The sequence below is a fragment of the Pagrus pagrus genome, assembly GCF_965226575.1.
Source record: "Pagrus pagrus genome assembly, chromosome: 5".
NCBI lineage: Eukaryota > Metazoa > Chordata > Actinopteri > Spariformes > Sparidae > Pagrus > Pagrus pagrus.
The window spans coordinates 30,153,579-30,180,305 of NC_140189.1; the positions used below are offsets into that span (position 1 = coordinate 30,153,579).

Here is a 26,727-nt window from a genome sequence, read left to right on the forward strand (position 1 = left end):
ATGACCACATCAGCACAGATGACTTTTAGTGCCAATATGCTGCCACTATTGGCACAAAATCACACCATCAGGGGCATTTATGTCTGGATGGAGTGTACAAGTTCATGTATCTGACCTCACTAGATGTCCCACCTCTGCTCTCCTTTAATGGTCCTTTTACAGACAATAAAGACTTGATTAAAGGGGATTTCACCGAAGGACGGGCTTCACAACTTACTAAAAAACTGATTAAATTAGTCCACACAATTTTTTGTGAGCTACTGTGTTCCTAGGTTGAACCTCTTGGATTGAAGTCACTGCGCCACAGCTGCCTACTTAGCTACATGCAAATGCCGGACATTTCATCAGTGGATTTACTGCTGTGCATTTTGATGAGGGGCTCTGAATTCCAGCTGTGCACATCTTGGGAAACCCAACAACAGAAGACACAGAGTATAAACATACACAACACCCTTTGAACAGCAGTAAATGTTTTTTTTCATGCATTTTTACTTTCCCTGTAGTTTTATGAATATACTTCTGCTCTCAATGGTTAGCTTCAAAAATGTATAAAAAGTTCATTTGGATTTCCTCCCCCAGCAACTGAGTGTTTCGTCCTATATTTTTGCAGATCCCTTTGATGACCTCTCGGTAATAGGCTATGTGCTATTTCGGCTTTGAGATACACGGTGCAATGTGTAAACCACTTTCCGGAGAAAAAATATTTTCACTTTCTCCTCATTAATGCACAGCAGGGGGTCTCAATAATATGGCATGGGTCATCCTTTCATTTGAAACGGCCTGGACATCCAAGGCTGTAGCATGTAGCACAATGAAAACAATCAATAACAAAACGTCTGTAAAGACAAAGAGAATAACGTGTATGTGTATATCATGAAAAGAAATAGAGGGATAAAAAAAAGACAGACGGATGCAAAAAGGAGCTACGAGCATCAAAAGACCCACCACTGTCATTTTATGTGTTTGTTAAATCAAAACAGAAAAGTTTGCAGTCTATGAGGGGAGTGTGCGCACAGTGGTGGCTTTAAAAGTACATAAGTAAATAACCCTTTCCTTTTTGATTTCATTACTTTAATTACACTTCCCAACCAAAAGTGTCAAGCCCTGTCAAATGTCAGAGCAGCAAACATGCCTTCTGTGTCGTCTGTCACTGAGCAAATTGAAGCCTGGGTTTAATGTCACGCCGCTGTGAGCACAAACATAGTAATTGAGAGGTGAACTGAGTGACAGGGATGAGCACCCAGGCAAAAAAAAACACTGAGCAGTAGCCTGATGAAAACCAGGAGCACTGGTCGCATTTCTCTGGCCCTGGCAATAAAGACCATTGTATGAGAAAAAGGAAAGGCAGGCAGCGTACCACACACACACACAAGCTCAGAGACATTATCCACAATAGTACACACAACCTATGCAATGAAGCTAGAGTAATTCAGCTCCCCACTTCAAAGAGATGGGCTGAAAGCTTTTTGTTAGATTTCAATCCTGCAGTACATAAGGCCAAAAATGCATTTCAATGGAGAAAATCACAAGTGTGACAGAGCTTTGACCTCACAGATGAGTGCGAAGTAAATTTCAAAGTTTGGTGTTCTACTGACAGTGGCCTAGGGAACACATAGGTGGAGATCTGCTTCACAAAAGCTTCTGAATCTGAATGCAAAATGTATTTATATTCAATACAAATACCGCATATATCTTAAGTCAAGGACACACTACTATTGTTACATACAATTTTTATGTTAAACTTTTATTGCATTGTACATGTTCTGAAAAAAATGTACTTTCTGTCTTTCTTTTGGCACATTGTAAACTTCACCTCACTAAGCACTGATGGGGAATTTTTGACATTATCTCTATACATTTACAGTTGAACTATCGCCATGATCACCTCTAATCACAGCTGCTTGTGTGTGACTACAAACCAAACCAGAGCTTTGTTTGCAGTTGTTGACATGCACACTAGTGTGACTTGGTCTTAGAGTATGTATGTGTAGTATGTGTGATCGATTTCGGCAAAATTCAACTTGCACGCTTAGTCACGAGAACCGTAAATCATGACATCTTGATAGGAGAATTTTATCAGGACAGATTATATAGGAAAACACAAACAAATGTAAGATGTGCATAAAACAAACAAGAGAAAAATAGAGCTTTGATAAGCAGTAATTTCTTCACCATCTCTTTTGCCATGCCTGGCAAAGATGTGTTTACTAAGAAAAGAAATCTCATCAGCAGTTAAACAAGGACATGGGGATGGACGGAAGAAGAGAAGAGATCTGTGGGGAGTAATATTGGTATAAAAATGCTTTTTAAACTAAACTTCTTCCTTTTCAAATTTCTCTCCACCAACATTCACGGCAGCAGCTCTGTTTCTCTACTTATGTGCCTCCTCGCAAAGATTTATGAATCAGTTGAAGTTTTCATAATGGAAGGCTCATTATTTATTAGTTTGTGGCATCTGCAATAAAACAGTTGTCCCATGCACGGAAACAATGCAAGAGAAATACAAAGCTCACCATCATCTTCTCAAAGAGGTCGATGATCTCCTTTTCCGAGAGGTTCATGGAGCGGTCGTCAAAAAGGGGCTGAGGAACAGGCAGCTCGGTCTGCGTAGAGAGGGGATCTGTTGGGTGCTGTATGAGGAGCTTCTCCTTCTTCATCCCTGTTTTCCTGAAACTAGTTATACGATCACGCTGAAAGAAAGCAGAGCGTTTGAGATGTTAAATATTGCACTACCAACAATTCTGTTAAGACAGGGTCAAGTATACAGCTCATTGTTTTCAGTTACTGCTGATTTACCCTGGAAGAAAAGCAGATTTTTTTTAGAAAGGAGAAGAGTTGTTCTGTCTTCTTCTGTCAGAGGACACTGTTCACCATAATTTACAGTAAAAACGTTTGACATTCCTGCTAACCAAAATAGCGTATAAAATAAAGAAGAGCTACTGATTTAGCTTCATATCAGCCCAAATCCTTGCAAGCCATTAAAGAGTAAATGAAAATGTTTGTATGGGTGGATAGCATCGTTGCACTGATATCTGTTGGTTGAAAGGTTCAATGTGTTGCACTTCTGACCACACCTAACATGTGGCAAGTGACCACACCTGATCACACCCAACTCTGGTGAAGCTTTAAACAACATTGCATTGTAGGGTGCAGTGCACAGCCACTAGATGACTAGTGCAAGTATGTTATTAAGCCTGGTTGTATTGAAAACATGACAACAAGACGTCTATCGTCGCATAGGTGAGACCATGATGCCATGATGCTCATTAAACACCAGAAAACAATATTATTAGAACTCCGACAAATAGAGGAACCAATTTTGCTACTATTTCATCCTTTTCGCTAATGGGTTAAAATCAAGAGGCTTCCCTTTTTGGTGAGCATAAAAGTATTCTTCGTACATATTTGGCCACAAGGTGGTGGTAGAGGAGCGATCACTGTGCCAAGCCATTATTGGGATTTTGGGATAGTTTGTAAAATGTGGTCAGCAGAATGAATTGGCTCATTACATGCCACAAGCTATCTCTAGAACCTTGTGTGAGGCTAGACACAAAAAAAAAAACTGTATCTAATTTATAGAGGTGGAAATAACTAACTACAGCAACTCAAATTACTGTAATTAAGTCATTTTTTAATGATGCATTACATCATGTAATCTACTTAGTTACTTTTAAAATCATACTTGACTACTTAGTACAATTTGAATTCATATCTGGTCCAAAACTCAGGTTTGTCAGCCTTACATTAGGAGAAGCATGAACCCCTTTGCTGTTTTTTTTAATACATTTTCACTTTTTCATTGTTTCATATTCAAAACAAATACAGACACAATCTATACGATACTAGAAGACACTTATCAGGGCTTTACTTACCATCATACCTTTTGGATTACCTGGTTTGTGCTCATGTATTATAATAGCTTTGGAATACAATAACAACTTATGCTTGCTGTGAGGTTGGGTTGATTTTTTTGTTTCATTCTGATGAATGCAGTCTAGTAAAGTTTAGTGTGAAAGCAAAAAAAACTCCATTAATTGCATGCAACTAGTCAGTGTTAGTTGTATTTAGTAAAATGGAATGGAGAGGACATGCTGGATGGATGAACATATACAAATGAAATGAACAGACAAACATGATGTCACTAAGTCAGTTTGCTGAAATAATACTGGATGGATCAAACACACTGTGTGCGAATAAACAAAACAGATACTTCCTGGTAGCTGCAGTTGCATGCTGACAGTAGATTATAAATCTTAAAATTTATGCAAAACTGCATGAGCTTGTAAGCGTCAAAGTCAGGCTATTTGTTAACTAAGGGTATTAAAAAAGCCCCAGGCATCTAATCGGAAGTGCTCCTGATAATTGCATACTAAATGATCTATGAGCTGCTAACAAAAGTCGAGATGCTATGGGCTAAAATTTGTTCATGATGAAAAATGTAGGATGTTCGTGGTGCTAAATAATAGCACATGAAAAATCATCTTTTATTTTTTTCACAGCATTATGGAGGGCTACCACAACAAGTAAGACGATTAAAGCTTCACATTTTTGTTACTACACAGAATTAAAAACTGTTTCAATGCATAGTAACACTAGATGTTTCCTAATTTTCAGTTTTTCATGTTCTGTTTGTTTTGTAATTTTAATGAACTTGCTTTTGGCACATCTGATCCATCCACATATTTCAGTTAAAAGTCCCATGCAGCTCTGACAAAAATGAGATGACGTTAAACAAAAACTAGCCACACCAAAATTAAACCAAGCACCTTACCATATCATCAGCCAATGTTTTAATGTGTATGTTCTGTTGGAGGGAGGGCACAGTGTGAAAAAACAAGATCCAACAGAAAATGACAGCACCGCAAAGTGCACAGTATGTATCCCATCTGAAGAGAGTTCACATGCACAGTGTCACCTGGATGCTGCCTCATTTTTCCTCAGAATCCAATTTAAGTTTCCAATTAACAAATTCACAAGACATAAAGGATATAGCTGTGTATCTCTTAGAACTACAGCTCGCAGGGGCCCATTTTCACTCTATTTTCTTTTTCCAATGAGGCTATGAGCATATCCTGGACACTGTACATGTGTAGGATGTGACAATACTTGATGATCCCAAATAATACGTCATTAATTCAAGCGTAAGTGTGTGTTCAAGAGTAAACACCCCCAAGCGCACACACTTTAAAACACATACAAAATAAATACACAAAATGAGACGTATCATAAAGCAGCTGTAATCCCACAGTCACAGATGTGATCACATTGAACACCCATTGAAAGCATGCGAGTTAGTGCTGCTTGCTTTATGTTTTGTGTATCCCAGAAATAATACACTTTCACAAAGCAATATATCACAGCCTGGTACGGCTTTTTCTTTTCTCAAAAGAGCTGAAGAGTTCTCAAGAGCATATCTTGTAGTGACAGTGGTCCAACCAATCATTTTCTGTCCACTTACTGTAATAATAAACTCCAGTCAAAAAAATCTCTTTGAACAAGTTTTCGATTTCTTGCATCCTCACAAAATGTTACAAACAGCTCATACAAAACATTTTTAAAAAACAGAGCTTCTCTTTACTACAGATGTTTATCTTCATTCAGACACAATGAGACGGTCTACTGCCAAAGGCTTGTGGCTCGGCAAGGGACAGCCATTTGAAACACACCTCAAATGGGAAGCAGTAGCAACACTGCCATATGCTGTGGCGCTAGGCTGTGAAGTACTAATGAGTAGGGAGATGTGGGGTGGTGATGGCCATAAAGCTTGCCTCCAGCCGCAGATCTCTCCACTAGTCTAATCAGGAAACCGCTGATGGTGAGGCGAGCAAACAGACTGGCTCTAACCTGCACCTCCCTCTGTGCATCTTCATCAGCTGTCGCTGTGGGCAACGCTGAGCAGACACTGAAACTGCCACAGTTTTCTCTGCAACAACTGATCAACAGTTGGAATATAAAGCTATGAACCACAGACAAACAAAGTTTCGGTCTCTATGATCTGGCTTCATGTGCTGTTCAAGCTGTTATTTCAAGTCAAGATGACAAATATGTCATATTCATCTGGCTTTATTCATAGACAGCTCTGCCTGGGGAGTCTAGGTATTTGTTTCGGCGTCATTTGTGGCCTTTTAATGTAGCTACACAAGTTGTCATAACATCTGTAGAGCAGAAGCAAAAAGAATCTGACCCGAGCAACAACTTTTCCCATTTCTGACTCAGAGCGTATGTATCATTAAGCCCAGCACTCTCTTGCAGTCTAAAACTGCGTGAAACAATAGCTAATTTTCAAATGGAGTCCTTAAACATTTTCTAATCAATTTAACAACAATCAAACCACTGTTTGGTTAATTGCCTTGACTTGAGGGCCTTTCCTTGCCCATTATCTCGGCAACAACGCAACAACGCAATTTAACATCTAACAATTAAGCTCACATGTCCTCTGGGCTTCTCCCGCTTATTAAAGTAAACTTTTTCATCATAATAAATGTTTATTACCAAATGCATATTCCTCTAAATAACCTAATCAAATTAGCTCTGGGTCCCTCCTTAATCAAATATGATTATGACTCCACGCAGATCCCTAAAAATGAAAACACAAAGCAATTTCCCACAACTTGAGTCAATTTTGGGACACAAAAACTGTACCAGCATGCATATTTTACACACAAACTTGTAAAAAATAATAATATCAACTACAATTAATGTTAACATTACCCTAACTCGTGAAGAGACATATCCAATTACTCTTAGGTTTATTACCAAATTCCACCAGGTGCCACATGAAATAAATTTTCATCCAAGATGGACAGAGGACCAACTTTGTTTTCAAATTGGCTACCACTGCACAGCTTTTTAATAGCTGTTATTCCCAACCAATTTAACTAGACCATCTGTATGATGTCACTTTAACTCGCTCACTGGAACTATCACTATAAAATCAGTAGCCACGATGGCTCTGTGAAACGACTTTAGAAGGAAATGAGGTTTTACTTTAATTAGTTCTAATAATAACAAAGGATTACTGGGAGCCAGCCATGGTTGGCTGTGAGGACTCTAATGCAGTGTGCTCACGATAGTTCCTGGCAACTTCATGAAACTTGTGTCCCTGTTTCGTCAACTGCGCGCTTCAGCTACAGACTAGTAAGTGTTAGAGGCACTCATAACTGGTTTAAAGGATAAGTCCGCCCAGAACCGAAAATTCAGTCATCTTCTACTCAGTCTCGTGCTGACGAGAGTTTAATTTCTGGGTTTCTTGGAGAGAAAATAGCAGGAAAGTCTTGCAATTTTTCTAGTCAGCTTTATACACTGGTAAGTACACATCAGTACCTCGGCAGTCTTTCAAAGGTTTTCAAAGCGGGAAATTTGTAGATGCTAATTTATTTCATAAACTTCAAAGCTGTTTGTTGCTTGTTCAGAAAGTAACACTTATCAACGCACTCAACTACCCTAATTACAATTCTACATACTCCCCTTACTCTCTCTGTTGGATCCATTGAAATAAAGCTTGTTTCAATACTGATGACTCAGGACTAAAGCTGCATCTGACAGACACTGCTTAGAACAATCTGGCAATATACTATCATTAACTCATCAGAATTGTGACTGACAGAGAGCTTTTAGACGCAGTATTTAACTTGTTTACTGCTCTTTATATCCAACAACAACAAATGGAATAAAGAGCTACGAGCAAAATAAAAGCCCAGATTTCTTCACTGAAAAAGGAAGCTATGGACGAGCTTGTGACTTTTCACAAACTTTTTTCGTTTAACTTAAAGTATATTGTCGGTTAATTAACAATGCAGTCTGTAATTCAAAAGGTACGCTGATCCTGATTCATGTCCCAGAGAGAAATTACATGGTGTTGATGCATAATATGCAATGTGGACATGAAACTGATTACACAGGAACTTTGCAGGCTCAGTCAGCCGTGACGACCTATAAATAAAACAAACATTCAGAAACGCCTACATCAGCACTGTACAGCGGTCTGGATAATTCGAATTGTAATTTTGACAATACCACGTCGCAGTGTGGCCTTTCTGATGCATAGTAGTAGCTTATGCTGTATCGTATAAGTGCAGTTAAAGATAATTTGGCCTATCGTTAAAGCAAAACTCAAAAGTGAAGGAGTTCATTACATGGAGATAAAGCGCACAACGCGGGAGACAACTGTTTTTGTCTGAACAGTTGCATGGAAAACCAATTCGTCACAGCTTGTAAACATGAAAGCACCCTCAAGCATTGTAACAGTATAAAGCAAAAAGGACGAAGAGACACATGCACTGATCACACACCTTAAACTCCCAAAGTCTTTTAAGAACAAGACATCTACGAGTCAGCAGGAGAAAAAAAAGAAGTGATGATACATTTAAAAGACAGCTTACCATAATACGGAGGGGAATTGTCATTCATAAAACTCACAGCATGGCTCGAGAAATGATCACATACGTGTGATAGCTGATACGTGTCTGTATCTAATACTAAATCACAGAGCAGAAACAAATTTAAGAAGGAAAAAGAAAGGGATGCTGCTCCTAAATATTTCAATAGGGTGCACCAGAGGTCTTACTAATAAAAGTTGTGGAGTCCTCATTAGATTACAGATTTGACAACACAGGTGTTATTAAACCTTCGACAGTATACTGTGTGTACAACGTTAAGAAGGAAGCTGTTTTGTTTTTTTTTACTGAAGAACGACTGAGCTCCACCAAGCAACTGTGCAAGACAAACTTCTAGCTGACAGCCCTGGAGGCCAGGGCACTTTCTTGTAGTTAGATTAGAGACTAATGTTTGTTGGCTATAGCCATAAACATCAAAATTACATAATTTATCCTTGTGTAATCAGATAGGAAGTACAGCATTGCCAATATCATGCTCAATTTCAGGGGAGTGGTATCGGACAGCACAAAATACCAACCGAGTAACTGAATTAGATATAGTCCAAACAAATCAATTTGTCTAAATTAATCTTGTTATAAGTTCTTCTCAATGGCTGTGTTTGTGAACTCAGAGAGGTAGTACGCTGCATGGCCTACACTGCTACAAAAGATTTATGAACGAATGAAAGCAACATTTATCCTCCTTGATAAAATCTATCAAATTAATCTTTATGTTTGCACTGAGGATACCCTTTTCAAGCAGAGCAGAGAGAGAGGGTTAAGAGCCCCAATGACACACTAAGACCTTATTTACACCTGGCATTTCATGTGACATAAATCCAAACTATACCTGGAGAGCATTTATCCATTTAGAATAAATTTTACTAATAAAACTGACTTCAGCAGCCAGTTAGAAATGCAAATGCCCGCTCCAGGTGTTTTCTCTCACACTATGCAAATAATTCTTCCTGGACGTTAAATGACAGTAAACATCTGGTTTTATTTGCACGACAGCCTTGAGTCTAATCTTTATTCAAACTCTGGTTGATGTTTTCATCTCCACAGCTCTAGGGCCTGTTCTAAGAAGGACGTCCACCGACTTGTCTGAATAACTTTGCAAAGTAAAATCCACAACAGATCTATTTATTTCTGATTCACATTTGAAAGTGTTGAAAGAGTTTTACTTACATGGTGATAATTGAGTAAGCCTGCTGCATGCTCAGGATGTAAGTTATTCTTTATTGATCCATGTAGGGAAATGTATTCTCTGCCCTGCCCTTGCCGGTATTTGAAATTAGGATCTTCTTCGCTAACCACTGAGCTACTCTGCCCGATACCTTGTGAATAAATTATTGATTATCTATAATTTATATTAATATCAATTAACAAAGCAAAGAACCACTTATTACCCCACTGGTTAACAAAACATGCTGTTTTTTATTTGCATGTTGCAACATCCAAATCTTTCCTCAGGCACCTAAAAGGCTCGATTGCCACAAATCAGATATGTATGAGACTTATGCGTTGAGCCCTTTTACCTGCAGTTAAAATAGAGATATCCACATCCCAATACATCATGTCTATAAGGCAGTCAACGCAAATGTAAGTAAAACTGAGCGGGTAAAGGCGAGTCAGGAGAATCAGGTCCAGACATTGTCTGCAGTCACACTTTCACACATTTAGCAAACAACCGGAGAGAAGTTTGTTCGAACGTGGGGTGAAAAGTTTATATTTGAGCTGTAATAACCTGTACGAAATGTACAGTCCATACGCGCATTAGGCTGTTTGTTGTAGTATAGCAGTAGTTTGCTGTTGCCTTTTGATCAAGCAGAGGGTGCTCTAATTACTTCACTGTCATCTTGACCTATGGCCCCATTGACCTATCATTAATTAAGCTAACGTTAATGTTATGTTGTTTTGCCATGAAAAATAGGGGCAATAGCATGCAGAGCTGTCCTGAGTGGACAGTAACAATACCAAAACATTTGAGAAGCAATAGGGAACAAGTTAATACAGCTGTTATAAAAGCAACATTTGACTGCTGGAATAATGGGACGAACGTGATGTTAGACGAGCTGTAGAGTTAGCAAAGTAAGTAATTGCATGTCAATTTAAATTGATAAGAACTTCACTGAAGTAAAAAGTTACAGCCCTAGTTTTCTCACCTACTGGAAATACTGTGGCAGGAGGAAGAGGAGGACCCAGTCACATGGATGACTTTTTTGGCGTTGATACTAATAGTACATGTATTTGGATGTATCTGCAATAAAATCCTAAGAATGGAAAGCAGTATACAGGCAAGCAGAAAAGAGTATAAAGCAACTACACTCAATGCAGCGTCATCAACCAGCCACTCTTTTGCAGTTCACACACAGACTCAAATGGACTTTGTACAAGGTACCTGGCAGGGTAAAGTACAGGCCAACTGATTCGTACAATTGCATTCACACGTACAGTCTCTGGGTCATGTTCGTGAAATGACTGAATGATTCTGAGTGCTAAAACAACACACAGGCTATAGAGTGTTGTTAACTAACACACAAACAACAGGAGACACATCCTCTTATCCCAGCACACAAAAATCTCTTATGCACATTCACCATAATGGCACACTTGTCCTCTTGGCAAACTAGATTAGGAACAATTCAATCAAGCACAGAATGTCAAGTTATTCCTCTAAACAAAGAAATTAAGTCTTGACAGATGCAGTGTTGACTCAGTCGTTACACATAGTCTCGGCTTTGTGATTCATTGCAATAAGATCCAAAAACAGTTCAGACCATGTAATTGATTTAAGAAGGAAGAAAAAAAAACAATAAAGAATGCACTCGATTTCTACGAGAGCTGAAGAGCCTTTAAAAGGGCATGAGCCTGTGGTAGCCTTATTATTTCAGGAGAGTGCTGGTACTGTTTACAGTTTCCTAAAACAGCAACCATTGAAAAGGGGAAGCACACAAAAGCCAGTCGAGCTAAGATTTGAATGGCTCCGCACTGGACAGCCTAACCATGTGACTGCAGACTAGCACAGCGCTGCCCTCAGGTTATCTGTCTATGTTGAAAGCAAATTCCTTGTAGTGGTCCCTTGAGGATGGGCATGACATGCAGCCATTGAAAAAGTAGAGATTAGGAGGAAAGGTTTGAAATATCAGTATAAAGAGATCTTAAATTCGTCATGACATCACAGAGAAATGTCATTCGTATATTATAAGAATCCATCTTTCTATGTCACAGTTATTATTATGACTTAATTAAGCTACAATAAAAAAAAACATTGTCTTTTTCTCTTATTGCTGGTATGTGAAAGCAATGACAAGTCTTTTACGATTGAAAAAAAAGATGACTCGTGATATCTCTGTGTCAAGCCCATGTATCAGGGTAATCAGGCAGTGCATCAAGTCTACACTGTCAGCCAGCTAGTCGTCCTGCACTGACCTCTTTTCACAGTGTCCCACATTGCAGGAACAGGTTTATTCAAAAAGTCAAATCAAATATACCAATAGCTTGCTTAAATCTCCCCCTGTACTGCTTTGGACAATTTGCATCTAAGCATAAGCTTCTGTGACACAGTTTCTTATGTTGTGTATCGCAGCAAATGACACATTCAGTCTCATACTTGCAACTGTCACTGATTAAAACAGTGTGAATGCAGAGGTGAAACAACTTGCCAAAATCTGATCCCTAACTTTCGCTGATGAATATTAAAATTAAAGCAAAGTGGAGGCGATGACACACACCTCTGCTCAGCAAATGTAGCAGAAAGCTCCCCCTCACAATCCTTCAGGAAAATACAAGTACAAGAGCTGGGAAAGCCCTTCATCTTGGCCTACATTGGACTCGACAGTTGCTGAGTCAAAACACAGCCACAGCAATGCATGAATCATCAAACTACTGCATGCAACCGTGACTAAACCCAAAGCTGATTCACATATTGTTGTTTGGAGAGAACTAGAGTGCTTTGATGCACAAGATAAGCCCCAGGCCGGCTTTTTTAATGTGTAACTGAGGCAGACAGATAATTGTCCCATTCTTAAGTCAACGGTCAGATGGTGACATTAGAGCAGTGAGTCTGTCAGTTTCTTCCACTATGTGACTAAAGCATTCTTCACCGCTTCCCCTCTCCAAACTTCCTCTCCTCAACTTCCTGAATGCCTTTAAAACACTCACATGTGGTCTCTTTCCTGCCGTTTCTCACACGTCTCCACAACACAATCAAGGTCATATAGACTCATTAACACGTAATGTGAAAGTGGAAAAAAAAAGTCACACATGGAAGAAGAGAACATACTGTAAATCTCAACTACTTGTGATTGACCATGCGGGAGATACGCAATACGCAACAACTAGTGTGACAAGCTGGCAACTTGTACTAACCACATGCTAACATGACCTGACGTGATCCCAGAGGCTTCCCAGAGGCTCATGTATTAAAGTGCCAAATGTTTAAAACGTCACAGCTTCCAAAAGCAGTGACACAGTAGACCATTTAATATAATTCACCATGTGATATTGTCAACAGCAGGAAGGTTGTTGCGATGGTCCAGTACTTGGACAAACAAGTAACAAGGTTAAAAAACCGTTGCCTAGCAGTATACTTGATTTCCACACTAAAATGTCCTTCGTCCAAGTAGTGTTATTCTGGAAAAAAACATTTTATAAGAGACATTGCAATAGTTTAAATGATGTGATTTAACTGAGAAATAGTAAATCCCTTTATATTACCTAAAAATCTGTATATATATACAATATCTCTGTAGCCTACAGAATGCAATGTAATGCCTTTCCATTAAGGTCCCATGCACAAGGTCTCATATTAGAGACAATATTAGAGCTCAAGTCGTGCTGAACTGTCCATTCATTACTGAAGCCTTAATCACTTTAATGACCGACTAAATAACGAGCATGATTACAAGTCCCAATTTAATTAATAAGGGTTAATTACAAATTGCAAACACTCTCAAATAACACCTGACAGAAAATAATGGACATTGACAATGTGCCAGTGTTGATACTATGCCAGCTTTTCCTATTGCTTAATTTGTGGACAGTTCTTGTATGAATGTATTTCATTAACTGTAGATAGTGTTTATTAATTTTTTTTTCAGCGGGCTCTTTGCAAAACACAATTCCAGAGAGCTCTCAATCTCACCAACAGCAAAAAAAGAAAAAGAAAACAAATTAATTCAAAGTTATCAAGGGGTCAAGCTCACTAGTTACGAAGTTGCAATACTCAACTGCATAGATGTGAGGGTAATAATTTTGAAGTGAACACCAGACGTGCTCAGTTTTTGGATATGCACGACTGGACAGGGTAACATTAGCTCGCTTCAAATTTGCTTAGCGCCTTAGAAATCACTGCTGGTCCAAAAATAAAACAACACACAAAGCTGACAACAGTTGGATTGTTCAGTGTTAAACTGGTAGCAGTTACTAATCTTGCAAACTTCTTTGTAGAGAAAAAAATGTAGGTCCTTTCAGGTGGTCAGACAACATATATAGTGACATATACAAATATTTATATTATATAATTTGTTTAATTTTTTTTCCTCAAACAAATCAAGGGTCTAAGGACAGAGGGTGTCATACAGATGTAAAGCCCGCTGAGGCAATGTGATTGTAATTTTGGACTAAGTAAATAAATTGATTTGATTTGATATATAGCACTTTATTGGAGGGCAAGAATGCTGTGTAAAATCTAATACTAGTATTTCTTCATTTAGTCATGTTTTTTGCCTCTAAGTTAAAGTATTTCCACACAGTTTTAAGATTACCTTCCCAGACTGTGGCTACAGTAGCTCCAAACAGTAGTTAAAAAGACAGCTAACAATAACAACAATTAGCTGCACCTGGCTTGTACCTGGAGCAAGCAGGTAAGAAGCACCTCTCTGAACAGTTTTGTACTGGCTATCATAGCACAAACATCATCTGAACAGTAGACGGACACTAGCATAGCACAGCACAGGTACATATTACATATTGCTGTATCACACAACATTTTTTGTTACTTATGACAGCAGCAATTCTGCCCTGATTTCATATTATGCTCAGACTTAAATGACCAGAGCCGACTAAGCTCCAACATACTCTCACTGTATTTGCCGTTTTAAGTCTTTTCACCACATCTGATTTACTAATATGTAAAATACCTGTTTTTCCAAATATCCCAGTTATCTGCAAAAACATATGAACAGTATGTTTATGGAAATATAATTTAGGATGACAAAAACTAATAGCGGACTTAACAAACTCCCTGAGGGATCCACTTTTCATAACATCCATAAAGTGAAGTGGGAACTGGTGCATTTTAGTTTAGAGACAATATTGCAAACATTTATTTCTATATATTATATCAGTTCCAAGGTCTTTTGTCAAAAAAGCATGTCCATTTAGACCTAAGGTTGCTGAGCAACTATTCCACCCATCTGCAGAGTACTTGCAACAAAGCTTGGTTTGTTGACAGAGTTGACATTGATCTCAGTTATGTTGGAAACGTGACCAGCTTCCCTCTCCCTCTGACTCATACATTGACAGTTGACTTTTGAAATACTGATAACCCCTGTTCCAATTGTCATAGATAATAGAAAGCAAAAGCACAGACAACCACAGCCTGCAATAAACAAACATGAGTCAGGCCCTTGACTGACTGAGGGATCACATTACCTACCAAACAAACTGCAGATGACGGAGATTTCCTCTTCCGCTTCGTAGGTGTACATGTTTGGTCATCAAACATTTATCACTTTAAACAGCACCATTGATTGCTGAAAAGCAATCCAAGTTTACAAAGTTGCTGACGTGCAGCTAAAGCCCTTGGTAAATATAATGTACTCCAGCATGAAAATCTCTTCCAAGGAACATTTTCTTGGAAATAACTGGTGCATCACAAATCTCCGCTCAGAGAATGATTCATTCTGTTACGTTACTGCTACTTCTACGACCAGTCCTTCTCACATCATGTACGTCTGTGGACAGTGGGTTTGTTAACAGCAACCAAACGGAGCATGTCACAAGACTGCATGTCATAGACTAAAGTGTGTTCTCATGGCGAACAGATAAGTAAAACCTGAAAGTCCTCTACACTTTTCTAAAGCAATCAAACACTGCTTCATATATGGAGGCATAATGCGTGTCTGGCTTCTACATTCAGACTGTGGGTCTGAAATAAGCTTGTTCCAGCGCAGTATGTGATTCGAAGTCACATAGCGTTTCTACAGATGCATTAGTATGACTTTCCCCACATGCTGTTTTGTGTGAGGTCATCTTTTTCTCTGGTATGCAGAGGGGTGATTTTTCTCCTTTTCTGTCAAACCGGCTCCCCTGAATTCCTTTGAGAAAACCTCATTCCATCTGCCTGTTTTACTGGATGTTGTATTTCACAAAGTATTATCCCAAAGTATAGCTACTCACAACGGAGAAAGTTTCGAATCAGCTCTATCTCTGAACACTGTGGTGTTATTCTAATGTCCTTGGCTGCATTGAGTATCTACAGTCCAGGCCCAAAGCCCAAATGGTGTTGCTGTGATGTAATCCTGCCCAGTGACTTGTTAAGCAAACACACAGCTTTCAGTGTTTCTCCTCTAAAGACTGATTTGACTTTGCTGATTAGCCAACCAAACAGTACTTTACTTTTCAGCAGCCCCGAGTGTAATATGAACCTCTACTTTAATCCTGCTCATGACAGATATTATCCCATCCTTATATCTGGACCACATGCACACTAACTACACTGCACTTCAGGAATGTAATCCTATGGCCCCATATATGGTGAAAACTGTAAAAAGTAAGTCAATCTTTAAGTGTCCAAATATTAAAGTATGCATAGTTCCATGCTTGTATATTTCAGCTTATTTACATGTCTGCATACAAACTATGAGCTACAGTATATATTGTGAAAGCTAAAACTTAGGGATAAACAAAAGAGGACCAGTCATGGCTCCACCCAGGGATGAAAAATGACTTCCTCTCCCAAACTCTGTGTCGAGCTGTGATGAGATTTTTTTTTTTTGCAACAGCTCAGGCTTCCTTTGCATCTGACTGCTCTACTTAGAGGATTGAGCAACAGGGGACGGGCCTGGCTCAGAGTACACTTTACAGAACAAAAAGCAGTGATCTTATAGAGTCTTGTCACTAGTGATCGGCTCAGCGCTTACGTCATCCAGACATCCCTGGAAACAATATCACACTTGTGAGTCAGGACATTCAAGAGTTGCAGGCTGTTAGGATTTCTCAAGACAACACCCTCCACTAGTTCTGGGAGTGCATTTCATTTTCAGTCCACTTTGGGATTTCCTGTCTGGCAGTTATTACGGTTACACGTTCCCTCGCTTTTATTTTGCTGGAACACAACCAGTGATTACAAGTTTGTTTCCCCTGAACTGAAACACAGCAGCTGTACTGTTTCAGCTGCATGCCGGAGTAACAAGTAACACCAGCTAAGTAAACAACTGAGGTGTTGATAAAGTAATTAGTGGTCAGTTTCTGTCTGCAATCAGTCCAACTTGGCTCACGTTCTACAAAATTTAGAAGCAGTATTGCCTAAAATGTGCCTTTTTTTATCTCCTTGTTTGGGTAGCAGTAGCTGTAACTTAACTTATGATTAATCCCATCACTGAGCAAACAATCACAGTTAAGTGAAAGGCACAATAAAAAGCAACACTAATGCTAACCAATTACCAGCTGTTGAGAAGTGACGTCAGCCAGGCAGTTTAACGGCAGCCAAGCTTTCCACGCCGACAATTTTGGAAAAGCGGAAAAGGTTGATCAACAGCAGCCAAAGTTTTTTGTCTCTGGTCACGGAAAATTACTTTCAACCACTTCTTTCTACGGCCGCTGACAATTTTAAGCAGTGACATGCACTTAACGCACTCAGTAATATAGTTTAGATTTATAGTTTTACATTCCAGCCAGGACAGGGAAGACAGCACTGTGGCTACAGTTTACCAAATAAGGCCCTTAATTGTAGGTTTTGGATGCCTTTGTGAGTAAGAGTGACAGTTTGCACAATTACAGAAAAGTTGTCATTTGCAAAAATACGTTAGCACACAGCATGAGATGTCAGACGTGACAGATCAAGACTTCATACAGACCACATCCCCTGATCTAATGATCTCATTTCCAGGCTATGAATGGCATGCAGGAGTAGCTTAATGACACCAGAGCTCCAATGATGCAGACTCAGGGTTGCCCACTTTCTCAATAAGCACACTCCTCACTCCACGTAAACTATTCCAGTCGGACGAGCCAATAGAGAGGCTATAAATGGAATAAACGTTGGTGCAGTTTTCAGTTGCAATCTAATTGACACTGTCCTCCTTTCAATTATCGTGCTGATAACACTGCTCAGGCTGTCAGAGGATCAGCTTTATCAATCCCACACACTCACACGGTTCATGAAACTACCCCAAACCACACGGACATCACGCTTTCCCATGAGTCATCCAGTAACTGAACTTTGTTTTTGCGTGGGTATTAAAAAACATATTGAGGTCCAACTGTCACAACAAGAGTGCTCTTCAAAGAACTTTCAGGCAATGCATTGACGTGGAAATCCCATGATGCACTGAGCGCTTTCCAAGGTAAAGCACTAAGTGAAACACTATCTCTTTTGCTCAACTCTAACGGCTATTAGCAGCTCTCTATAGGGGCTGCATTAAATACTAATAACAACACATCAATACCTATTTGAGCCTCACCCTGCACAACATGCTGTGCACTATACTGTACAGGAGTCCTGGTTTGACTTAGCCATCATGAGGATTATACTTCCTTAAAAACTCTAAAACTATTAGAAAGGATAAGTCTCCAATGCAATCAGCTTAATAGAGCAATTGTTAAGCTACATAGAGTAAAAAGTAGGGTAGTGAAACTTTCTACAACTGTCAGGTAGTTCAACTTTCTAGGTCGGACTGAGGTTGAGAGTGAAATTAACCCCTGCTTGTGGGCTCACAGGATGTGACAGTGCATTGCACACAACTTCCATGCAACTGTAATACCTACCAGCTTTTTGTTTTTACCCTCATCCTCGTTGGACTTCTTTTTAGAGGGTTTATTGGGGTCCTCCCCACCGCTGGCTTGATCCATTGTGGCTGTGAGTTAGTTCCCCTCCAGAAAGACTTTAAGCGACCTCCTCAAAAGTTGCCAAACTCCACTTTTTAAGACTTTTTTTAAACTAAAAAAAAAACCACTTGTACAGCAAACCATCCAGGTTAGGTCTTTTCGAAATCCATTCCGTTTGATAGGTTACGAAAAAATAAAGTTGAGCGCTTCCGAAGACTTCCCGAGTGTTATCCCACAGTCGAGGAGGCTACTTGAGGCAGAGGTGTGGTAGGATATGCTCTCCGTCCTGAAGTCTCCTCGGCTCAGCTGTCTGTCAGTGCACACAGCCGGGAAAGACTTTCTGAAACGATAAGATAATCATGTAAACAACGGTTAGTTCGTCTGTCATTACGTCTCGGGCTTTCACTTGCACAAATGTTTGCCTTAACACGTGTTTCCCTCCTTGGACAGTATTAGTACGTGGGGAGCAGACACAAGTCAGTGGAGCCAGTACATCGTGAACGGTTAAACAGATGTAAACAAACATGTCGGAGGCAGCTTTAGACAGCTCGGTACGAATAAAAACCAGTGTGTTTAAACGCGTACAGACAATTGCTTTGTGTTTGGGGAAAAACAGGCGAATTTGTCAGACAAAGCAAACTTACAACCGTGTAACTCAGCAATAACATAGTAGTAACCGACTAAAGAGGAGATTCATGGCAGCTGGGATGCTCTGGCAGTTATCAACGTGCGCTGACATGACGGTTATTTACCGGACAATACAGGAATTCATCAGTGTTAATGAGCAATTGTTCTACTAGAGGGAAATCACCGTTGTTCTCTCTGCTTGGGATACTTTGCAGTGCTGTACACTTAAGCTAGGCTAGCATAAATGGACGACTGTTCGCTAGCGGAACATATTTATTTAAACAGACACAGTCACACACGCGCACATGATTTAAAACACCACACTATAAATGACAGCGTGAACAATAAATTACATGTCAAAGAGAACTCACAAAAATCCCATCCAGAGCTTACCTTTGCAACCAAACCTGAATGCCAGGCCCACGGCGAATCCGCCCACTCGCGTTCCGATTGGCCGGTGCGACACGTAGGGAGAGGGGACTCCAGTCGCTATTGGTCGAGCTCGCCGTCAGTCGGAAGGTCGGCGTGGCGTAAAGGGGGAGGAGACTTGTGACGGGGAGGTCAGTGATTTCACAGCGAGCGGATGGGACTGAGTGAGTAGTAAGAATAGATCTGCGAGTGAATTATGAAAGGCTGACCGAGGATAGGAAGGAGGCAGGGCGGGAATCCGTGGCATCAGGCTACACCCTGCGTGTGTGTGTGTGTGTGTGTGTGTGTGTGTGTGTGTGTGTGTGTGTGTGTGTGTGTGTGTGTGTGTGTGTTACTGTACACGAGCTTTCTGTGTCTTTGTGTGTGATAATAACAGCTGGTGTTTTTGTTATATAGGATAGTTACTTAGTTACATAATTAAATGCCTCATACAGTATATTCCTGCTGTGTGTGTGTGTGTGTTTGTTTGTGTGTGTGTGTGTCTGTGTGTGTGTGTTTGCACAAAGCTAAAGGTATGCATATGCAAGAAGGACATTTTAGGGGAATAAAGTTGTAAAAAAAATAAATAAAAAGATTAATTAGTAGATATATGAATAAGTCAATTGACTTGATATTAATCACCAACCATTTTAAACTGTACCTTTAATACAGAAGTTTGACTAGGGCTGTCACAATATAATTTTTACCATTATCGTGGCAAAACAAGTTTACGATAATGATCTTATTGCAATATTGACTATAAAGGAAAAAAATGCTATTGTTCAACTTTACTGTTTTGTTACTGTTTTGCAAATAAATTATACTAAAATATGAGTATAGGGAGTAGGGGTAGGCATTGGTATCAATTTATTTTATTTTTTTTATTTTTTTGCTTTTGCCAATAAATTAAAAGTATTACTTTGGATCTGATACAGCAGCCTTAGTTCATATTTAAATATAAGTGAATTTCCCCGTTGTGGGATAAATAGAGTCTATCTAATCTAAGAAGAATATTATGACACCCCTAATTTTGACGAAAATCATCTGAAGCTCCATTCACTTTACTCAAAGCTTTCATTCACCTCTCATGGTCTTCATCAGCAGAGTTTGCTTGGTTGTCATGTCATCATGTGACCCAGGATAACTATGGAACTTGTTTCATGTAATAAAACAAGGTCATATCATCATCAAAAGTTTTGAAAAATAATGATTAAAGGAATAGTTCTGCCTTTTTGGGAAACACATTTATTCACTTATTTATTAATTCGGCTGGAGACCATTACAGTTGGAGACCAAATTTAGTTGTTGGGCTGCAGACTCAAGAATTTAACAGGTTGAGTTTACTCCACACTAGCAGTTAGTTCAATATGTTGCGACTGGGTAGATGTGAAAGACACTTGCAAAGCAAGACGGTACATGAAATAAGCACAGCAGAAAAATCAGAAGGTCGGACCATCATCTTCAACTATATATCTATAAACGTTACAATTACAGCTAAAAATAATTACAGAAATAAACAAGTTTGCTGATTTTACATATCTCCATAATGCAAATTAACTGCCAATTGTCTCCCTTGGAGGGACTGTTTTTTTTGTTAGCATGACAACATGGTGATTCGATTTAGGGAGAATGAGGTGAGGTGAGGTGAGGTGAGGTGAGGTGAGGTGAGGTGAGGAGAGGAGTATTTAATTTGTTGCCATCTGCAACATCACTGCTAGATGCCACTAGAACCTGCACACAGGTCGTTTCAATGGGAAGATTGATTCCACTGCTGTTTATTGCAGGGCAACCAGCAGAGACTCACCTATCTTGGTAAAAATGTATGTTTACAAACTTTAGTTGGTGTATGGATTACACAAAGAAGATGTACTGTGTAAATTGATGCACTGTTTTTATTGGTAAATGTCAAATTTCTGTGGCTCCAGCCTCTAAAGAAATACTGCTTCCACTGTTTTATAATAGGCTTAAAGTAAATTGAATATCTTTTGAACAAAACAAGCAATTTTAAGATATCACATTGGGCTCTGAGAAATTGGTATAGTGGCATTTTTCACAATTTTCTGTAAATCATTATTGTATTTTATCCCTACTGAAAGGAATAGCTTTTCTGTTAACACTGAGAGAAAGTGAATAGGATCCCAAATTGGGGATGAAGTTACTGGAGCTCAAAAAAAAGTTTATGACCACAGTGTGCAGGTGCAGTCTTCTCAAGCTGGTCCTCTGATAAATGAGTCTGACTCACTCTTTCAGGTCACTGATTTTCAAGCCTGGATCATATTTACAGGCTCCTGTTCTCTGAAACTAGAAGTTATCTGGTGCAAATAATACTAGTTCTGGATGGGAGGAGAGGAATATGTTAATGTCTATTTAGAAACTCAAATACGATTAGCAGTTTGTATGCCAGAGTGACAGCAAAATATTAAACTGAGCACAGTGTTGTTTTCACAGAATTGTAACATTTATCTTCTAGACATTGATCTGATATTTACCAGGAGTATGGTGCATTTTGCATGGAGACGGCAACAATGGGACACTTATTTATCCTGAGCACCAGTGCATTAGTTATTAACTTGGACTGTTTACTGCTTATAGAGTATGTGTCCAGCTGTCTGGTTGCCACATAGACGCCAGGAAAGTAATCATTTAACCTTCCTGTTGTGTTCAGATCAATGTTGAACCATTTCACCATAGCACTTTAGAGAATGTGATGGCTGCATTGAGAAATTTTTCCTCCCTTGTGCTTGCCTTCCACCATATAAATCAAGTACTCCAAACTACTGAAAACACATCTAAATCTCAGATCTGGTTGCAGTCAAGTGCTCTTGCAACATTTCCTCTCTTACAAATCTCACTTCTCCAATTGAGAAAAAACTAAACTCGAACCAAAATATTATTTGTTAGTTATGGGAACAAACACAATGTTTATCTGACTCATCACTTGTTTGGCCTATAAATAAGTCTCCTCTCTCTTGCTCACATGTGATTTCGTGGCATGTGACTCCCATGCACAAGCAGCTAACTGTAAATGAGACAACTGATCCCTTTTTTTGTATCATTTCCCTGGTCATCATTAGACTATGGAGCTTACTGTCAGCTCTTTGATAGACTAAATACTGGATGAATTCAAATGAATGGATGAAAACAGTCCAGACACCGGGATAAAATGTTGACAGCATTCCTGCAAACCACTGCCTCATTTACATTTGTTTATTTTATAGGCTACAAACTATATTGACATTTCTACAAAACATGCCATATGACTTTCACATTACAGTACATGTTTATGACATGACTTTCGTATCGGGAGGTGGAGGGGAAGGGGATGGAACTGCAGGCAAGAAGGCTGTCAAGCCAGGGACTGCAGTTCAAGGCTGTTTCAACATTTGTAAGTGAGAAACCACTGGGTGTTTATGAACCGGGTGTTTTTATTGTGACCTTGGGACATCTCCGGCAGTGTTTGTGGAGACCAAAACAGGTATTTCAGGACAAAACATCATGTTTTTCCTAACCCTAATCAAGTGTTTTTGTGCCTAACCCTAGCCAGAGCATGAGCACAGCGTTATCACAAGATCAAATTGAAAAATGAAACTAAAGAAACATTTCTGAACCACTAAAATCGAACTTAGGTTGGCGTTATAGGAAAGAGGGTCACGGAAGTCATTAGGATTCTTTATCGATGTCTGTAAAAAAAAAGTTTGCCAAGCCATGCTGTGAATGAACCAATATTCAACTGTATAAATGAAAGACAACTGTTAACTTAAGAAAGATACATTTTTACCTGCTGATGGCGCTAAATGAAAAATACACCAAAATCATTATATAGGATTCATTGCATCAGCACTTTGGATATCTGCACCTAAATTCATGGCAATCCATCCATTAGTTGTTGAGATATTTCACTACAAACCCAAAATGTTAACCTTGTGGTTGTTCAGAAACAAAAATCAGGTGCTTATCAAAGTTGGTCAGATTTATTTACTGGAGAACATGAATGTCTGTATAAAATGTGGTGTCAATCCATTAAACATTTGTTGAGATACAATACTTTAGCCTGAATCTAAGCGACCAGCAACCGACATTGCCATCCATAGAGCCACTACCATGGGTCAAAGAACATGAAGAGGAGGACCCTTTTGCCACATACACATAAACACCTAACAGCACGTTGGCTTGTAGCATTATTCTGTACCATCCCAGACATGTCAGCCCAGGGCCTCTGCTCTGCGGTGGGAAATCACCCCAGCTTGGAGCCAAGGGAAGCACCTCGACAGCAACTTTCTGTCCATGGTAAGATGAAGAAGTGAGAGATGCAGGGTGGGGGGAGAACAGCTCCACCTGAAAAAAGAAATACATCAAAAAAAGAAAATGGCAGCACACCGAGACAGAACAAGAGCTGTGAAAACCGTCATCGTGTGCCACATGTGCCAAAAGTTGATTTGCAACTCATGTAAATGAACACCCACAAGCACGTACAACCAACAACTCACTCACACCTGCAGCTGTAATGCCAAATGAGAAATGACTGGCGTCTGAGAAAATTCATTATTGTACACCTGGATTGGAGAAATAACAAGTTAAATTGGGCTGTTGACGGAATAGTAATCAATTTCACGGGTTTAATTAAAGATTTTACAGGATAAATGTTCCTATGAAGAAAAGTGGGCTTTTTAGTTGTTATTCTTGTTTGGCTAAAGGCAAAACAGATGTCGATATGATGCAAAACTATAAACTTTGGATATTTGTTTAATCTTGTTGGTTATACCAAGTGATAATAATTCATTTTCCTGTCAACACATGTAAAAGCTTATATTCACATAAATTGTACTTAGGCCTATATCCCCAAAATCACATAGTAAAAGCTGAAGTAAATTGATGATTTGTGTCTTATCTTTGTCTGTTCTCCTGCAGGATTGATTGCTGACCTTCGTTCACTCTTTATTGGTTTTCATAATGATTTTAAACAATACATTAGGATTGCATACAACAAGCTACTAACATGCTTTTTTTGGCAACTTACCTAAACAGATTGTTTATGACGAAACAGATGTTAGCTGTAAGTACACACAGTAAGTTCTGTAAGTTAATTAGAACAGCAATTACTTTTTGAAAACATTCATCCATTAGACTGTCAAATAAATAACCTATAAATACTGAGTATGAAACATAAGAGGAAATAGGACTTCTAATAGTAAACCAATATTTATTTATTTATTTATTTTACTGATTCTCCCTAATAACTTTAAAGGGTCAATAAAAATCCAGTTCCACAAAAACACATCTCTTTCTCAAAACATGCTGACCATTTCAGTTTCTGTGCTGTAGTTTGAAATATTGTGTGTGAGTCCAGCTGCTTGAAAGCAGCTCCAAACATTTAATTGGGTCACTCAGCTTTCCATCTGTCCATGTTGGACTAAAGGCATCCACTACTGGGTTGGGCCTGTTGGATCTTTTAGCAAGAAACTGCAGCAAAGCAATGCATTTGGGAATGAGACCATGAGACAGAGAGCAAAAGAAAAGCTACTGCACATGAGTACATTTCAGAATAATTTATAGAAAGTATTTAAATAAATAAATCGAAGAGAATCATCACAACAATAGTGTTTATTTGTGTTATATTGTATATCATTTCCACTTTCTCTGGTTAACAGGTCAAGAAAGCAACAAACAAACACAAACACGCATGTAGCAGTGAAGCAGACACTCATTCTGCAGCTCATAAATGACATCTTGCTCTGTTGCCATCGTTAATCCAATGTTAATCCAGTGTCACCGATTTTCTAGTAATGACCCTGATGATTGTCTGTGTTTTGGGAAAGCTAACACACACAGTCAACATCCACTTGCAGCACTATAATAACATGCATGCAGCTGCCCTGGATGTGGGACATTATTTTCCCAAGAGTCATTTTGCCATTTTGATATGACAGGCCATGGCCCTGAAAAAGTACACCCTGCATGGTAAAAAATGGGGTCGTAATGCTAATACCCTCTCAAAGTCTGTTGTTGGATGCATCGGTAGCAGCGTCTCACCATTGCCTTCGATTTTGCCGAGACAAATCTGAAGCTATCACCATATTTATTTAAAAGCTGTTGGTTGAAGATGGTTGGATTCATGACATACCCTGTTGTGCTAAAAAAAAGTGCACTCTGGCAGCACTAGAAAAATGCATCAGTGTATCTGTGGATGTTTGACTCCAGCAAATTATTTGAACCTTTTCCTATTTCTACCATTCACATCCTATTTAGCACTTGAGCCAAAAGGTCCCCATTGAACCTCCCAGCATGCTTTGCACTTGTTATGCAGAGTCATTCCTCTCCTATTACAGTCGTGCAAGACTTGAGAAAGATATAAGGCTGTCGTAGGCAAAGAGCACTGTGTTTAGACCTGAGAGATGAAAGAGAAAGTTATTGTAAATTATTCATTGACCCCCCGCTGTACTACAAGGCAGCACCACACTCTTCTCTAGTCTGGCAGAGCACACAAGAAACTTAGGGCAAACTCCAGTTAGGCTCTTTACCACCGCTGAACCTGAGTTAGACATATTGTGTACATAGAATATGCACCAGTCTTTGCTTATGAGATTCAAGAGACTTAAGTCAGTGGATAAACATTTGTATCATGTAATTACATATTGTGGATGCAAGTGAAAATAGCAAGCAGTGGCTCTCATAAGTTCATTTCAGGTAACCAAAGAAACACATTGTAAAGACAGAAGCAGACTGCAGGCAGCTCGGATTTGCCGTCACTCCTCCTCCTCTCCAGTGCTCAACACCGGAGGCCCCCAGGGCTGTGTGCTCAGCCCCCTCCTGTTCACCCTGTACACCTTTGACAGCAACCTCAAACATGGAGAGAACTCTGTTGTGAAGTTTGTAGACGACACCAACAACCAACGATGAAAATTCATATCGGGAAGAAATCAACAATCTTACGCGTGGTGCGCAAAGAAAAAATCTACTGCTCATTGTCAACATTACCGAAGCGCTGGCTGTTGATTTTAGAAAAAAGGAGGCAACAACCAACACACCTTTTAGCAGCATCACCGAGAACCTGTTATAGTCATCACACATCTCCACCCTTGGTCAACCCCATGGTCAACTTTTAGACCACCGGTCACGTTGCGCCAAACCACACCCAGGATGGACCCTCTACAACCCACCCCACCAGCCTCCTAATAGGCTGTGGAAACGTCTTGCAACCACGGACAGGACAACTGGTTGCACCCCCTGTTTCCCCCTCAAATAAGCATGTGTTGAAGTTGCAAGA

General features: G+C 39.4%; 1 protein-coding gene across 8 annotated transcripts in view; it reads right to left on the reverse strand.

Annotated features, from left to right (window-relative positions):
* diaph2 (diaphanous-related formin 2) overlaps positions 1-19,558 on the reverse strand; it is a 397,495-nt gene extending 377,937 nt beyond the window's left edge. For 2 of the 8 annotated variants that reach the window (XM_084353751.1, XM_084353750.1), the window contains exons 1-4: positions 19,449-19,555; positions 18,369-18,768; positions 4,772-4,804; positions 2,514-2,690 (exon numbers count right to left, since the gene is read on the reverse strand). In XM_084353751.1, coding sequence (XP_084209877.1) covers positions 2,514-2,690; positions 4,772-4,804; positions 18,369-18,452 — 294 coding nt within the window. In that variant the 5' untranslated portion in view covers positions 18,453-18,768; positions 19,449-19,555. Of the gene's footprint in view, positions 1-2,513; positions 2,691-4,771; positions 4,805-18,368; positions 18,769-19,448 lie in introns of all 8 variants that reach the window. The other 6 variants (XM_084353753.1, XM_084353754.1, XM_084353755.1 and 3 more) reach the window with 5 other exon arrangements.
* Between the last annotated feature and the right edge of the window lie 7,169 nt (positions 19,559-26,727).